The sequence below is a fragment of the Oncorhynchus mykiss genome, chromosome 17 (assembly GCF_013265735.2).
Source record: "Oncorhynchus mykiss isolate Arlee chromosome 17, USDA_OmykA_1.1, whole genome shotgun sequence".
In the NCBI taxonomy this organism is placed as follows: Eukaryota; Metazoa; Chordata; class Actinopteri; order Salmoniformes; family Salmonidae; genus Oncorhynchus; species Oncorhynchus mykiss.
Window position 1 is genome coordinate 77852568 of NC_048581.1, and position 17418 is coordinate 77869985.

The window sequence follows — 17418 nt, forward strand, 5'->3', positions numbered from 1 at the left end:
AACAGCTCTTCCCTTGAGTGCTGTGTTACAGTTAGAATTCATCAAATACTTGACTTGGAAAATTAAAACAGAATTTTAGAGGAAGATTGCTTTCTGCATGATACGTGTCACTCACTTAACTGTAACCAAATTATTTACTTTCTGATCACATTCCTGGGAAGGAAAGACCGAATATGTGTGAAAATAGTTGTGAAGTTGCTCAAATGTCCAAAGAAATTCTAGCCAAGATAGTTGACTGATGGGGCAGCACTTTCGCAAATCATTCTAGCGATGTTATACCTTCATGTAACTTGAACAAAAATAGGGGAAAACGATTGTGTGTAATTTCAAATACACATTTGTACATAACAAAACATCACTCTGAAACCAGCACAGTAGCATGGTACCCTGGTCTGTAGATCCCAGAGTTCAGACTATGGGTGCTGCTGCACACACACAGATACACACACGCTTTTCCCTTGGGGTCATAGCCAGCGAGCTGTGTGTGTGAACTGTGTGTGCTGCTCTCCAGGGAGCAAGCTTCTGTGCTGCTCACTGCTTGCTTTCCCTGGAGCCTGGTTTCCGTGGTGGCAGGCAGACAGAGCAAGTCGTTGCCAGGGAAACAGATGCAGATGTATGCTCTCTCCCTCTATTTTTTTGTTCCTTTATATCTCAAGGCCAGAGCTGGAGGGAGTGTCTCCTTTGGCTCATTATGGTTGAAGAGATGGTGGGGCAAGACTCTGGAAGCACTTATGAACTCTTACTGTCACTCACCACAGTCCCCATGGTTGTGGGGAGAAGACATGGATGTGGTTGTGGGGTCTGTATGGAGTGGACTGTATAGCTATTAAAGGCCCAGTTTTCCTGTGTTTTATATATATTTCCACTATGAGGTTGGAATAATACTGTAAAATTGTGAAAATAATGATGCCATTTTAGTGTAACCTATTTGAAAAGAACACCTGAAATTTCATCACCAGGGGGTAAATTTGTTAATAGACCAATAAGAAAGAGAGCTCTAAACCTCTCTGCCAACAGTTCGTTTTTGGATTTACCCTTCCCACTCAGACCACTCCCAGACAGTCCTAGCAAAATTCTTGCTTGAGAAATTGGTCTTTGCTAAGTAGCAATTTTTTTTTGTTTTTTTTGTTGGCCATTTTAATTTAAAACAATCCCAGTAAGGTACTTCATTGTTACCCAGAAAATATTTGATATTGATATTTTAAAGAATGTCTGCATTGGACCTGTAAAGATACAGTATGTATGGGCATGTTTAGGATCTTAATATATCCAGTGACTAAGGCATTGAGGCGTTTCTCCATGGACACTCCCTTTAACAGTGCAATTCATTTAACTCCACTTTGAGCACTTCCACAGCAAATGACAAGCATTTTCTCTCAAAATAAACACAAGTAACACACTGAAACCATTGCAAAGTGTACAAACAAACTCATTGTCAGAGTCACAGAGCATTTAAAAAAAATATATGGCTCCCAAAATAGCTCCATTCTACACAATAACAGAGTGCAGCTCATCCATGCATGACCTGGTAGAGTATACACCAGGGAACTGAAGGAAGGGGTGAGGGAAGTGTGGGAGTGCGTAGCCCCGTCTCCCCTCTCTCCACTGTGGCACCTTGGGAGCCAGAGCCAAGCAGCCATGACAAGACAGGCTAATTAACCCTTGGATGGGGCAACTCCTCCAGTGAGAATTGTCACAAAGGGGTGCCTGCCTTCCCTCAACGCTATTATTATCAACTCCTGGAGCATGGAGGAGGTTTGATATGGCAGGCCTGACGTTCCAACCCACCAATTAAACACAGGAAGGGGTTCGGTGGGAGGCCAGGAGTGAGGTGAGGATAAACGTTATACTGCAGCAGCCGCAGGGATGAGTAAAAAGAGAGGGTTGATTTGTACATCATTTTGTAGCAATGAATGGAAGTACAAAAGGAAGCAAATGATACTTCATTGCATAAAGGCTTTGAAAATCATAATGTGGAGTTTTATTTCCAGTGCTGAGAACAGCTTGAGTTGCTTGAGAGTATTTGAAATTTAAAAAATGGCGACATTTTCTTTTGAGAAAGATTGATAAAAGCAAGGGAAATATTCTAGAGATTCTTATATCAGAAACACACTCACATACCGGAAGTATCCTAAGGGCAGCTCACAATACCACAATATTCTAATTTCTACTTGACTGCACCTGGGTCGCAAAATTGAATGAGTATAGATTTCCCATTGTTCTGTCACTGGGTTTTGTTGAGGAATTTTATTGGGCAGAAGAGGGATGTCATTTGACCCTCAAATTGTACAATATTTCTGCTCTGTTATGTTGCATATCTATATATAGGAGGCTTATATAGGAGGATATCAGCCAAGCCTTAGCTTTTGATAATATATATTGAACAAAAATATAAACGCAACATGTGAAGTGTTGGCACCATATTTCATACTCGTCGCCAAACACACTGGCTCCATGTCATCTACAAGACCCTGCTAGGTAAAGTCCCCCCTTATCTCAGCTTGCTGGTCACCATAGCATCACCCACCTGTAGCACGCGCTCCAGCAGGTATATCTCTCTGGTCACCCCCAAAACCAATTCTTTCTTTGGCCGCCTCTCCTTCCAGTTCTCTGCTGCCAATGACTGGAACGAACTACAAAAATCTCTGAAACTGGAAACACTTATCTCCCTCACTAGCTTTAAGCACCAACTGTCAGAGCAGCTCACAGATTACTGCACCTGTACATAGCCCACCTATAATTTAGCCCAAACAACTACCTCTTTCCCTACTGTATTTATTTATTTATTTATTTATTCTCCTTTGCACCCCATTATTTTTATTTCTACTTTGCACATTCTTCCACTGCAAATCTACCATTCCAGTGTTTTACTTGCTATATTGTATTTACTTTGCCACCATGGCCTTTTTTTGCCTTTACCTCCCTTATCTCACCTCATTTGCTCACATCGTATATAGACTTGTTTATACTGTATTATTGACTGTGTGTTTGTTTTACTCCATGTGTAACTCTGTGTCGTTGTATGTGTCGAACTGCTTTGCTTTATCTTCGCCAGGTCGCAATTGTAAATGAGAGCTTATTTTTCTAAAACGTTGTGCACAAATTTGTTTACATCCCTGTAAGTAAGCATTTTTCCTTTGCCAAGATAATCCATCCACCTGACAGGAATGGTATATCAAGAAGCTGATTAAACAACATGATTATTATTAAAAAAGCCAGCAGCATACCACCCTGCATACCACTGCTGGCTTGCTTCTGAAGCTAAGCAGGGTGGGTCCTGGTCAGTCCCTGGATGGGAGACCAGATGCTGCTACAAGTGGTGTTGGAGGGCCAGTAGGAGGCACTCATTCCTCTGGTCTAAAAAATATCCCAATGCCAAAGGACAGTGATTGGGGACACTGCCCTGTGTAGGATGCTGTCTTTACTGACTCTCTGCGGTCATTAAAGATGCCATTGCACTTATCGTAGGGGTATTAACCCTGGTGTCCTGGCTAAATTCCCAATCTGACTATCACGGTCACCTAATAATCCGCAGTGTAAAATGGGCTCTTTCATCCCCCTCCTCTCCCCTGTAACTATTCCTCAGGTTCTTGCTGCAACTTACCTGGTAAAATAACAGATAAATTATTACACGGGTACACCTTGTGCTTGCTACAATAAAAGGAGGGAGTGTGCAATTGGCATGCAGGAATGTCCAAAAGAGCTGTTGCCAGAGAAGTGAATGTTAATTTCTCAACAATAAGCTGCCTCAAATGTAGTTTTAGAGAGTTAGGCAGTACATCCAACTGGCCTCATAACTGCAGGCCACAACCCAGGACCTCCAGATCCGGCTTCACCTGCGGGGTCGTCTGGGGGAGGGCTGGTGCTGAGGACTATGTCTGTCTGTAATAACGTGCCTTTTGTTGGGAAAAAATGCCTTCTTTGCTTGCTCTTTCCCAACAATGCAGTCTTCAATATCAGTAGTACTAGTTGATAATAAACAGCTAGATGGTGCCGACAGAGATGGTTGCCTCGCTTCAGGTCCTTAGAAAACTATGCAGTTATTTGTTTTTTTATGTATTATTTCTGACATTGTTAGCCTAGAAAATCTCAAGTGTTATTACATACAGCCGGGAAGTACTATTGGATATAAAAGCGATGTTAACGTACCATCATTACGACCAGGAATATGTCTTTCCCGAAGCGGATCCTGTGTTCGGACCTCCACCCTAGACATGCAATCTTATCCCAGAGGCCGACCCAAAACAACGCGGTCACCCTGGACATGCAATCTTATCCCAGAGGCAGATGGAGCGGCCTACTGGTCAGACTCAGAAGGCGAGCACACCATCCATCGCTTCCGAGCATATTTCTCGCCAATGTACAAGGTGGACGAAATTAGAGCATGAGTTGCCTTCACGGAAACATGGCTCACTCTGGATATGTTGTCAGAGTCCGTAAAGCCACCCGGTTTCTTCACGCATCGCGCCGACAGAAACAAACATCTCTCTGGTAAGAAGAAGGGCGTGGGTGTATGCCTTTATGATTAACGACTCATGGTGTAATCTTAACAACATACAAGAACTCAAGTCCTTTTGTTCACCCGACCTAGAATTCCTTACAATAAAATGCCGACCGCATTATCTTCCAAGCAAATTCTGACTATACGCTGACTAGGTGAGCAAGTTTATTAGCAAGTGCATCAGAGATGTCGTTCCCTATGTGACCATTAACACCTTCCCTAACCAGAAACCGTGGATTGATGGTAGCATTCACGCAAACTGAACTAAATGACTATCGCCCCATTGCGCTCACTTCTGTCATCATAAAGTGCTTTCAGAGACTAGTCAAGGATCATATCACCTCCACCCTACCTGACACCCTAGACCCACTCCAATTTGCTTACCGCCCCAATAGGTCCACAGACGATGCAATTGCCATCCCACTGTACACTGCCCTATCCCATCTGGACAAGAGGAATACCTACAGTATGTAAAAACGCTGTTTATTGACTACAGCTCAGCATTTAACACCATAGTGCACTCCAAACTCATCATTAAGCCCGAGACCCTGGGTCTGTGCAACTGGGTCCTGGACTTTGACGGACCATGCCAATGTGGTGAAGGTAGAAAACAACATCTCCACCCACTGATCCGCAACACTGAGGCCCCACAAGGGTGCGTTCTCAGCCCTCTCCTGTACTCCCTGTTCACCCATGACTGCGTGGCCATGCACGCTTCCATCTCAATCATCAAGTTTGCAGATGATACTACAGTGGTAGTTCTGATTACCAACAACGACGAGACAGTCTACAGGGAGGAGGTGAGGGCCCTGGGAATGTGGTGTCAGGAAAATAATCTCTCACTCAACATCAACAAAACAAAGGAGAGCAGAGGGAGCACTCCCCCATCCAGATCGACGGGACAGTAGTGGAGTAGGTTGAAAGTTTTAAGTTCCTTGGCGTACAAATCACAGACAAACTGAAATGGTCCACCCGCACAGACAGCGTGGTGAATTTTTGCAAAGACTTATAGATGACCTAGAGCCAGTTGGTTTGGCGAATAATATGTAGAGAGGGCCAGCCAACAAGAGCATACAGGTCGCAGTGGTGGGTAGTATATGGGGCTTTGGTGACAAAACAAATGGCACAGTGAGAGACTACATCCAGTATGCTGAGTAGATTGTCGCGGGCTATTTTGTAAATTACACCACCGAAATCAAGGATCTGTAGGCTAGTCAGTTTTACGAGGGTGTGTTTGGCAGCATGAGTGAAGGAGGCTTTGTTGCGAAATACCCCTTTGAAGAGGGGATGACCGCGACAACTTTCCAATCTTAGGGGATGTCAGGCGATATGGAAGAGAGGTTTGGCGGATAATTTTAGAAAGAGCGGTCCAGAATGTCTAGCCCAGCTGATTTGTAGGGATCCAGATTTTGCAGCTCCTTCAGAACATCAGCTGTCTGGATTTGGGTGAAGGAGAAGTGGGGGGGGGGGGGGTGTTGGGCAAGTTGCTGCAGGGGTGCTGAGATGTTGGCCAGGGTAGAGGTAGCCAGGTGGAAAGCATGGCCAGCTGTGGAAAAATGCTGATTAAAATGATTGATTATCTTAGATTTAATGGTGGTGACAGTGTTTCCTAGCCTCAGTGCAGTGGGCAGCTGGGAGGAGGTGCTCTTATTCTCCATGGACTTTACAGTGTCCCAAAACTTTTTGGAATCAGTGCTACAAGAAGCAAATTTGCTAGAGAGGATTTGGATGATCCAGAAGAAGATTGGGAGAATGTCACATGGTTAGATGAAATCAAAATATAACTTTTTGGTAAAAACTCAACACGTTGTGTTTGGAGGACAAAGAATGCTGAGTTGCATACAAAGAACACCATACATACTGTGAAGCATGGGGGTGGAAACATCATGCTTTGGGGCTGTTTTTTCTGCAAAGGGACCAGGATGACTGATCCGTGTAAAGGAAAGAATGAATGGGGCCATGTATCGTGAGATTTTGAAAACCTCCTTCCATCAGCAAGGGCATTGAAGATGAAACGTGGCTGGGTCTTTCAGCATGACAATGATCCCAAACACACCAAATCAAATCAATCAAATGTTTATTTGTCACATACACATGGTTAGCAGATGTTAATGCGAGTGTAGTGAAATGCTTGTGCTTCTAGTTCCGACAATGCAGTAATAACAAGTAATCTAACTAACAATTCCAAAACTACTGTCTTGTACACAGTGTAAGGGGATAAAGAATATGTACATAAGGATATATGAATGAGTGATGGTACAGAGCAGCATAGGCAAGATACAGTAGATGGTATCGAGTACAGTATATACATATGAGATGAGTATGTAAACAAAGTGGCATAGTTAAAGTGGCTAGTGATACATGTATTACATAAGGATACAGTCGATGATATAGAGTACAATATATACGTATGCATATGAGATGAATAATGTAGGGTAAGTAACATTATATAAGGTAGCATTGTTTAAAGTGGCTAGTGATATATTTACATCATTTCCCATCAATTCCCATTATTAAAGTGGCTGGAGTTGAGTCAATGTCAGTGTGTTGGCAGCAGCCACTCAATGTTAGTGGTGGCTGTTTAACAGTCTGATGGCCTTGAGATAGAAGCTGTTTTTCAGTCTCTCGGTCCCAGCTTTGATGCACCTGTACTGACCTCGCCTTCTGGATGATAGCGGGGTGAACAGGCAGTGGCTCGGGTGGTTGATGTCCTTGATGATCTTTATGGCCTTCCTGTGACATCGGGTGGTGTAGGTGTCCTGGAGGGCAGGTAGTTTCCCTCCCGGTGATGCGTTGTGTAGTCCTCACTACCCTCTGGAGAGCCTTACGGTTGAGGGCGGAGCAGTTGCCGTACCAGGCGGTGATACAGCCCGCCAGGATGCTCTCGATTGTGCATCTGTAGAAGTTTGTGAGTGCTTTTGGTGACAAGGCGAATTTCTTCAGCCTCCTGAGGTTGAAGAGGCGCTGCTGCGCCTTCTTCACAATGCTGTCTGTGTGAGTGGACCAATTCAGTTTGTCTGTCATGTGTATGCCGAGGAACTTAAAACTTGCTACCCTCTCCACTATTGTTCCATCGATGTGGATAGGGGGGTGTTCCCTCTGCTGTTTCCTGAAGTCCACAATCATCTCCTTAGTTTTGTTGACGTTGAGTGTGAGGTTATTTTCCTGACACCACACTCCGAGGGCCCTCACCTCCTCCCTGTAGGCCGTCTCGTCGTTGTTGGTAATCAAGCCTACCACTGTTGTGTCGTCCGCAAACTTGATGATTGAGTTGGAGGCGTGCGTGGCCACGCAGTCGTGGGTGAACAGGGAGTACAGGAGAGGGCTCAGAACGCACCCTTGTGGGGCCCCAGTGTTGAGGATCAGCGGGGAGGAGATGTTGTTGCCTACCCTCACCACCTGGGGGCGGCCCGTCAGGAAGTCCAGTACCCAGTTGCACAGGGCGGGGTCGAGACCCAGGGTCTCGAGCTTGATGACGAGCTTGGAGGGTACTATGGTGTTGAATGCCGAGCTGTAGTCGATGAACAGCATTCTCACATAGGCATTCCTCTTGTCCAGATGGGTTAGCGCAGTGTGCAGTGTGGTTGAGATTGCATCGTCTGTGGACCTATTTGGGCGGTAAGCAATTTGGAGTTGGTCTAGGGTGTCAGGTAGGGTGGAGGTGATATGGTCCTTGACTAGTCTCTCAAAGCACTTCATGATGACGGAAGTGAGTGCTACGGAGCGGTAGTCGTTTAGCTCAGTTACCTTAGCTTTCTTGGGAACAGGAACAATGGTGGCCCTCTTGAAGCATGTGGGAACAGCAGACTGGTATAGGGATTGATTGAGTATGTCCGTAAACACACCGGCCAGCTGGTCTGCGCATGCTCTGAGGGCGCGGCTGGGGATGCCGTCTGGGCCTGCAGCCTTGCGAGGGTTAACGATGTCTTACTCACCTCGGCTGCAGTGAAGGAGAGGCCGCATGTTTTCGTTGCAGGCCGTGTCAGTGGCACTGTATTGTCCTCAAAGCGGGCAAAAAAGTTATTTAGTCTGCCTGGGAGCAGGACATCCTGGTCCGTGACTGGGCTGGATTTCTTCCTGTAGTCCGTGATTGACTGTAGACCCTGCCACATGCCACACCGCCTGGGCAACGAAGGAGTGGCTTCGTAAGAAGTATTTCAAGGTCCTGGAGTGGCCTAGCCAGTCTCCAGATCTCAATCCCATAGAAAATCTTTGGAGGGAGTTGAAAGTCCATGTTGCCCAGCAACAGCCCCAAAACATCACTGCTCTAGAGGAGATCTGCATGGAGGAATGGGCCAAAATACCAGCAACAGTGTGTGAAAACCTTGTGAAGACTTACAGAAAACATTTAACCTCTGACATTGCCAACAAAGGGTATATAACAAAGTATTGAGATGAATTTTTGTTATTTACCAAATACTTATTTTCCACCATAATTTGCAAATAAATTCATTAAAAATCCTACAATGTGATTTTCTGGATTTTTTTTCTCATTTTGTCTGTCATAGTTGAAGTGTACCTATGATGAATATTACAGGCCTCTCTCATCTTTTTAAGTGGGAGAACTTGCACAATTGGTGGCTGACTAAATACTTTTTTGCCCCACTGTATATCTCGTTTTTATTCGTATATATTTTTAATATTTTTAATCTCCATTTCCATCTACGGACTGAACATACTCTCCTGCAACCCGCCACACCCAATGTGGTATGGATCTGCTATTTTTTATAGAACCGGAACCCCCTTCAGTAACTAGCCAGATAACTAGCTACTAGCTAGTGGTCAATTAGCCACTGCTAGCGGTCATCACATCACATACATTGACAAATGTATGAAGAGGAACAAGGTGCAGCATGGTACTGTACATGTTCATGATTTTTAATAAAACTGAACACTAGAACAAAAAATAACAAAGCGGAACAAACAAAACAGTTCTGTCTGGTGCAGACACACAAAACAGAAAATAACTACCCACAAAACACAGGTGGGAAAAGTAGTATGGTAGTATGGTTCTCAATCAGAGACAACGATAGACAGCTGCCTCTGATTGAAAACCACACCCGGCCAAACACACAGATAGAAAATAGAAAACATAGAACACAAAACATAGAGTGCCCACCCCAACCCACGCCCTGACCAAACCAAAATAAACACATAAAAAGGATCTCTAAGGTCAGGGCGTGACACCATCGCTCATCCATATATTTATATGTACATTTTCTTATTCATCCCTTCACATGTGTGTGTATTTGTGTGTATGAGGTAGTTGTTGTTAATTTGTTAGATTACTTGATAGATTTTGTTACTATAACATTTTTAAGTCAAGTAGAACGAAAACACTAGAAATATAAATAAAAAAAAGAGTACAAGAATGTAAGTCAGCTATATTGTATACAGGGTCAAGAACATATTTCAATGTGCAGGGATACTGGAGTGGTAGGGTTAGATATGCATAGGGGTAAGGTGACTAGGCATCAGGATACATGATAAACAGAGTAGCAGCCGTGTATACTGTATAATAATTGCATGTGTGTGTGTAGAGTTAGTATGCATGTGTGTGCGCGTTGTGTGTGGGTTGGTTCTTCTATCCTTGTGGGTACCTAAGGAGAGTAAAACAAGGAAAATGCTCTGTTGTGGGGACATTTCCCACGTCCCCATGAGGACAATGGCTATTTTAAGCTTAGGGGTTAGATTTAGGGTTAGGGTTACAATTAGGGTTAGAATTAGGGTTAGGATAAGGGGTTAGAGGTTAGGTTTAGGAGTTAGGTTTAGGTTTAGGTTTAGGGTTTGGGTTACGGGTTAGGTGAAGGAAAAATAGTATTTTGAATGGAAATACATTTTAGATCCCCACGAGGATAGAAGAACATAATGTGTGTGTGTTGGAGTGTCAGTGTGTGGTGTGTGTGCATAAATAAAAATACAATCGAACGGTCAATGCAGATAGCCCGTGTAGCCATTTTGTTAGCAATTTAGCAGTCTTGTGGCTTGAGGATAGAAGCTGTTCACTAGCCTGTTTGTGTCAGACTTGATGCTCTGGTACCACTTATATGCGGAAGCAGAGAGAACCGTCTTTGTCTTGGGTGTCAAGTCTTTAACCTTTTTAGCATGAGAGCTACTTTTCTAGCTTTCAAATAGGCACATTCTTCTCTTCTCCTGTCCCCTGCAACTCTCAAAGTAGTGCTCTATATTTTCTGTCAATATACCTGGTAAAATAATGGTTCATAAACAACCTTATCAATCTGCGATTTTTTTCTCTCCAAATGATGTTTTATATTTTCCAAAAATATGTTCTCAGTTTAATATTTCCTGATTTAGATTTACAATTGTTCATAGAGGAACAAAGACATTGGATGTTCTGAGTCCATGTAAAACCTTAAACCACTTAAAAAACAGAATTGTTTTTTAATTAGGTCTGAAATAAAATGAACACATTTATATATTTGAATGTAACTCTCCTTTAATTGCCATCTAGCGAGTGAGGAATAGATACAAATGATATATTTACTAATGATATTCTTCTGCCAGGTAAGCCTACTTTGCAGTTAACGTTTAATTGAGAAGGTTTTGGGGAAAGTACTGCTGTCAACCCACAAAATGGTTATCATATCAAATGGCTACACACAGAGTGCTAGACAGACGCACGCACTACACAGACAGGGTCCCAAGCTTGGTGACGAGCTTGGAAGGGACTATGGTGAATCCAATGCTTCACATAGGTATTTGTCTTATCTAGGTGTGTGATGGCAGTGTGGAGTGCAATTGATGATGTGTCTGGGATGATGTGTGTCATAACCAGCCTTTCAAAGCACTTCATGATTACAGATGTGAGTGCTACAGGGTGCTAGTCATTGTGGAAGGTAGCCTTAGAGCTCTTGGGAACATGAATGATGGTGGTCAGCTTGACAAATGTATGGATTACAGACTCGGACAAGGAGAGGTTGAAAATGAATGTGAATATGCCTGCCGGCTGTTCTGCGCATTCTCTGAGAACGCGCCCTGGAATACCGTTCAGCCAGTGGCCTTATGAGTGTTGACCTGATTAAAAACCTTACCTCAAGTTGGCCTCAGAGAGCGAGATCACCCAGTCCCCTGCGTCAGAGGGGGCCCTCATGCATGGCTCTGTGTTGTTTTTGTCAAAGTGTGCATAAAATGCATTGAGTATGTCGGGGCAGATCATGGCTGGGTCTTCCTTTGTAATCCGTAATGGACTGTAGTCCCTGCCACATTCGGCGGGCAGTGGAGCCTGTAATAGGATTCCACCTTGTTCCTATATTGTCATTTTGCTTGTTTGATGGTTCTTATTGTGCTTGTTTGTGCCCTCAGCCTTGGATTTGGCTGTGGTAGCCCTGTGTGCGGTAGTGCGGTAGCCCTGTCCTTAGGCTTAGCGCCAACCTCTGTGTTAATCCAGGGCTTTTGATTGGGGAAGCAGGGATCCTTCACTGTGGGGACAATGATGGCAATGTATTTCCAAATGAAGCCAGTGACGGAGGTGGTTAGCTCATCAATGCTATCGGCGGAGTCCCTGAACATAGTCCAGTCAGCGCTAGGAAAGCAGTCTTGTAGCATATCCTCCGATTCAGAGGACCATATCAGAGCAACGGAGCATGTCATGGGTACTTCCTGTTTGAGCTTTTGCTTGTAGACAGGAAGCAGGAGTATATAGTGGGGAATTAAAATCATTGGCAACAAGGAAAGTATACACTCCCAACAAGGAGTACTATAGACACACACACACAAAAAGTTTAATTTATATTTTGTTTGTCCATTCTGTGAGACATTCAAGTTGTGATTTTGCATGCAAATGGAACATCAATAATGCTGGAATCGCCCATGTTTAGGAGGGGCTATGGAAGAGGAGCGTGGCATAGCCTGCCAGGATAGCACAGATTGGCCAGGGAGAGGAGACTTACATCCACCATCCCAAACATACAGGGAGGGACAGTGACAGACAGACAGATAGACAGACAGACAGACAGACACTTACTCCTTGTTATGCATCACAAAACAGTCCCTGAAGCATGGTGATAAAGCCATATAGTATATGCATTACTAGCTACCATTAGAAGACACAAGACAGCAACAGTATAGTGCTCTTGCCAATAAATACAGGTTTCTCCATCTCTAAGAGTTCACACATCACTCCTTCAACAAAGGGTGCTTCTCTTGACCCATTTTCTAACTGAATACAGTGAGCACTCCCTCCCATCACGAAGCATTGCCTACCACCATGAAGCATTCCCTACCATCGTGAAGACGTGTCCTGTTTGGTGATGGTGCTGTGATACCAGGCATTGTAAGCGGGTGAGCCTGCTTTTCCTCCACTATATTCTATGTGTCACTTATTCTAATGACTGGAATCTGTGTCTGTGGCAGAGAATGTGTAACCTTGCATTGGCCTTTCCGTGTGGAGAGCTTCACAGTGGAGCTGCTACACCACACACACCATTACACCACGCATGACGCCCTCTCTTTCATCTGCTTTATAACGGCCTTATCTGCACTCAGCGGCTTCATAACGTACAGTAAACACAAAAGAGACACAATGTTCCAAAGTAAAGGAACTAGTTGAATCTGCTGGTGGAGCCAAAAGGACAAAAATAATACAATTGGAGGAACATTTCTCACTGTTATATTTTTTGACTGGTTCATTCAAACCCGTTCTGGACGTAACCTCCAGCATGGTTCTGTTCAGGGATGAAATTCTTCCTTTTATCCATGCTTACCTCAATCCCTGCCTCATAGTCAGAGGTGTCCAGTAGAGTGACCTTGAAGGGAACAGTCTTTGGCCGTTTGGAAGTCTTCTGGGGGGACTTGGGGGTCTTGCTTGGGGTGGTCTTTTCTGACACGTCGTCTATTTCCCTGTGGTCGTCAATCAGTTTGGAGTCCTGGTCCTTTACATAGGGACAGTCATAGTCACAGGTGAAGTTCATAGTCGCAGGGGAAATTGACAATAAATGAATGTCTATTATAATTATGGCCACTAAACATGTGCAAATATCTGTCAAGGGTTGATGTAGGACGAGATTGCGTGTGATCTAACCAGGAAAAACACAAGGCCCTAATTGTGGTATAGATTGAACCTCTGCTCTCCTACCTGTTTGGCCATCTTTGCGTCTAAAGCCGAGTCCTGCATGCCTGTTGCTGCCCCCTTCTGCCAGGAGGACTCTTCGGCTGCCTTCTTCACCTGTGACTCAGAGCCAAGCTCTGTTGGCATAGCAACCTCTCTTTAACCTGGGGGAAAATAACACAAAAAAAAACTTTTTAGTCTAATTCTTAGTCTTATCAATATGAAAGTAAAGTGGCCTGCATGATACAAAAAGAGAGTTTGCTAAACAGTAGGTGGTGCCAAGATGGTGCCAATACCAACTAGGTACTCCTCAGGCAGTAGTGATGGCAAGGCATGACATAGCAAGATTACATTTCAAAATGGCATATGTTAATGTGATTCATCTCTTGTGGTAGCAGTCATTCCCTTGCCTCCAGAGCCATATACAGCAATCACAGAGTGTGTGACAGATAACCAGTACTGCATGTGGTAGCAGGGAAAGAACCCCAACCTCATTCAATAAGAAACTACTGCCAGGAGCACAGCATCACTGTTAATTCTGCTTCCTGTGATGACTGGCCGCTGAAAACCGCCTTGTCGTCAAGGACACTCACTTTATTTCAGGAATCTCTCAAATCAGACAATCCATATTTTATTTAAGCAAGCAGCACTTCAGCAGTTGAGACGATAATCACAGAGATGGTCCTGTAATTAATTTAGCTGCAGGCAAGATCATGGACTGAATATTATTAGCTCTGATAGTCACTGGTAATTTCAACAGCATTATGATTCTGAGCATATAGAATGAACAGTGAGAAATCCTCACCATAGAGTAATAGTGGTAATTACCCAATCATAATGAGTAAATCATAATCATAAAATAATAAAAATATGAAGTAAAAGTAAGTCACATAGAATTATATATAGAATTGATAAGATACGATGCATTTGGAAAGTATTCAGGCCCCTTGACTTTTTCTACATTTTGCTATGTTACAGCCTTATTCAAAATGTACTAAATTGTATTTTTTCCTCATCAATCTACACACAATACCCTATGAGGACAGAGCGAAAACAGGTTTTTAGACATTTTAAATATATAAAAAAAAAAAAACTGAAATATTTTATTTACGTAGGTATTCAGACCCTTTGCTATGAGACTTGAAATTGAGCTCAGGTGACTCCTGTTTCCATTGATCATCTTTAAGACCTTCTACAACTACATTGGAGTCCACCTGTGGTAAATTCAATTGACTGGACATGATTTTGGAAGGCATACACCTATCTGTATAAGGCCCCACAGTTGACAGTGCATGTCAGAGAAAACAACAAGCCATGAGGTCGAAGGAATTGTCCTTAGAGCTCAGAGACAGGATTGTGCCGAGGCACAGATCTGGGGAAGGGTACCAAAACATTTCTGCAGCATTGAAAGTCCTCAAGAACATAGTGGCCTCCATCATTCTTAAATGGAAGAAGTTTGCAACCACCAAGACTCGTTCTAGAGATGGCCGCCCAGACAAATTGAGCAATCGGGGGAGAAGGGCTGTTTTTCAGCGGCAGACACTGGGAGACTGGTCAGGATTGACGGAACGATGAACAGAGAAAAGTACAGCGAGATCCTTGATGAAAACCTACTCCAGAGTGCTTAGGACCTCAGACTGGGGCAAAGGTTCACCTTCCAACATGACAATGACCCTAAGCACACAGCCAAGACAACACAGGAGTGGCTTTGGGACAAGTCTCTGAATGTCCCTGAGTGGCCCAGCCAGAGCCCGGACTTGAACCAGATCGAACATTTCTGGAGAAACCTGAAAATAGCTGTGCAGCGACGCTCTCCATCCAACCTGACAGAGTTTGACAGGATTTGCAGAGAAGAATGAAACTCCCCAAATGCAGGTTTGACAAGCTTGTAAAGTCATACCCAAGAAGACTCGAGGCTGTAATTGCTGTCAAAGGTGCTCAACAAAGTACTGAGTAAAGGGTCTGAATACTTATGTAAATGTGATATTTCATGTTTTTACTTTAAATACATTTTCAATAATGTCTAAAACCTGGTTTTGTTTTGTCGTTATGGGGTATTGTTTGTAGATTGATGAGGGGAAAAAACTATTTAATCAATTTTAGAATAAAGCTGTTACGTAACAATACAGTGCCTTGCGAAAGTATTCGGCCCCCTTGAACTTTGCGACCTTTTGCCACATTTCAGGCTTCAAACATAAAGATATAAAACTGTATTTTTTTGTGAAGAATCAACAACAAGTGGGACACAATCATGAAGTGGAACGACATTTATTGGATATTTCAAACTTTTTTAACAAATCAAAAACTGAAAAATTGGGCGTGCAAAATTATTCAGCCCCTTTACTTTCAGTGCAGCAAACTCTCTCCAGAAGTTCAGTGAGGATCTCTGAATGATCCAATGTTGACCTAAATGACTAATGATGATAAATACAATCCACCTGTGTGTAATCAAGTCTCCGTATAAATGCACCTGCACTGTGATAGTCTCAGAGGTCCGTTAAAAGCGCAGAGAGCATCATGAAGAACAAGGAACACACCAGGCAGGTCCGAGATACTGTTATGAAGAAGTTTAAAGCCGGATTTGGATACAAAAAGATTTCCCAAGCTTTAAACATCCCAAGGAGCACTGTGCAAGCGATAATATTGAAATGGAAGGAGTATCAGACCACTGCAAATCTACCAAGACCTGGCCGTCCCTCTAAACTTTCAGCTCATACAAGGAGAAGACTGATCAGAGATGCAGCCAAGAGGCCCATGATCACTCTGGATGAACTGCAGAGATCTACAGCTGAGGTGGGAGACTCTGTCCATAGGACAACAATCAGTCGTATATTGCACAAATCTGGCCTTTATGGAAGAGTAGCAAGAAGAAAGCCTTTTCTTAAAGATATCCATAAAAAGTGTTGTTTAAAGTTTGCCACAAGCCACCTGGGAGACACACCAAACATGTGGAAGAAGGTGCTCTGGTCAGATGAAACCAAAATTGAACTTTTTGGCAACAATGCAAAACGTTATGTTTAGTGTAAAAGCAACACAGCTGAACACCATCCCCACTGTCAAACATGGTGGTGGCAGCATCATGGTTTGGGCCTGCTTTTCTTCAGCAGGGACAGGGAAGATGGTTAAAATTGATGGGAAGATGGATGGAGCAAAATACAGGACCATTCTGGAAGAAAACCTGATGGAGTCTGCAAAAGACCTGAGACTGGGACGGAGATTTGTCTTCCAACAAGACAATGATCCAAAACATAAAGCAAAATCTACAATGGAATGGTTCAAAAATAAACATATCCAGGTGTTAGAATGGCCAAGTCAAAGTCCAGACCTAAATCCAATCGAGAATCTGTGGAAAGAACTGAAAACTGCTGTTCACAAATGCTCTCCATCCAACCTCACTGAGCTCGAGCTGTTTTGCAAGGAGGAATGGGAAAAAATTTCAGTCTCTCGATGTGCAAAACTGATAGAGACATACCCCAAGCGACTTACAGCTGTAATCGCAGCAAAAGGTGGCGCTACAAAGTATTAACTTAAGGGGGCTGAATAATTTTGCACGCCCAATTTTTCAGTTTTTGATTTGTTAAAAAAGTTTGAAATATCCAATAAATGTCATTCCACTTCATGATTGTGTCCCACTTGTTGTTGATTCTTCACAAAAATATACAGTTTTATATCTTTATGTTTGAAGCCTGAAATGTGGCAAAAGGTCGCAAAGTTCAAGGGGGCCGAATACTTTCGCAAGGCACTGTATGTGGAAAAAGTCAAGGGGTCTGAATACTTCCGAATGCACTGTATCTATAGTCATGCAGTAGCATAGTTGTTATTTGGAATGCCAGAGGGATGGGATAGGTTG

At 43.4% G+C, this 17418-nt stretch overlaps 1 protein-coding gene across 10 annotated transcripts in view; it reads right to left on the reverse strand.

Moving 5' to 3' along the window:
* The window catches only part of LOC110494609 (band 4.1-like protein 1), a 185058-nt gene that overhangs the window by 81167 nt on the left and 86473 nt on the right, over nucleotides 1-17418 (reverse strand). For all 10 annotated transcript variants that reach the window (XM_036950702.1, XM_036950700.1, XM_036950706.1 and 7 more), the window contains exons 2-3: nucleotides 13596-13732; nucleotides 13225-13392 (exon numbers count right to left, since the gene is read on the reverse strand). In XM_036950702.1, coding sequence (XP_036806597.1) covers nucleotides 13225-13392; nucleotides 13596-13715 — 288 coding nt within the window. In that variant the 5' untranslated portion in view covers nucleotides 13716-13732. The remainder of the gene's footprint in view (nucleotides 1-13224; nucleotides 13393-13595; nucleotides 13733-17418) is intronic.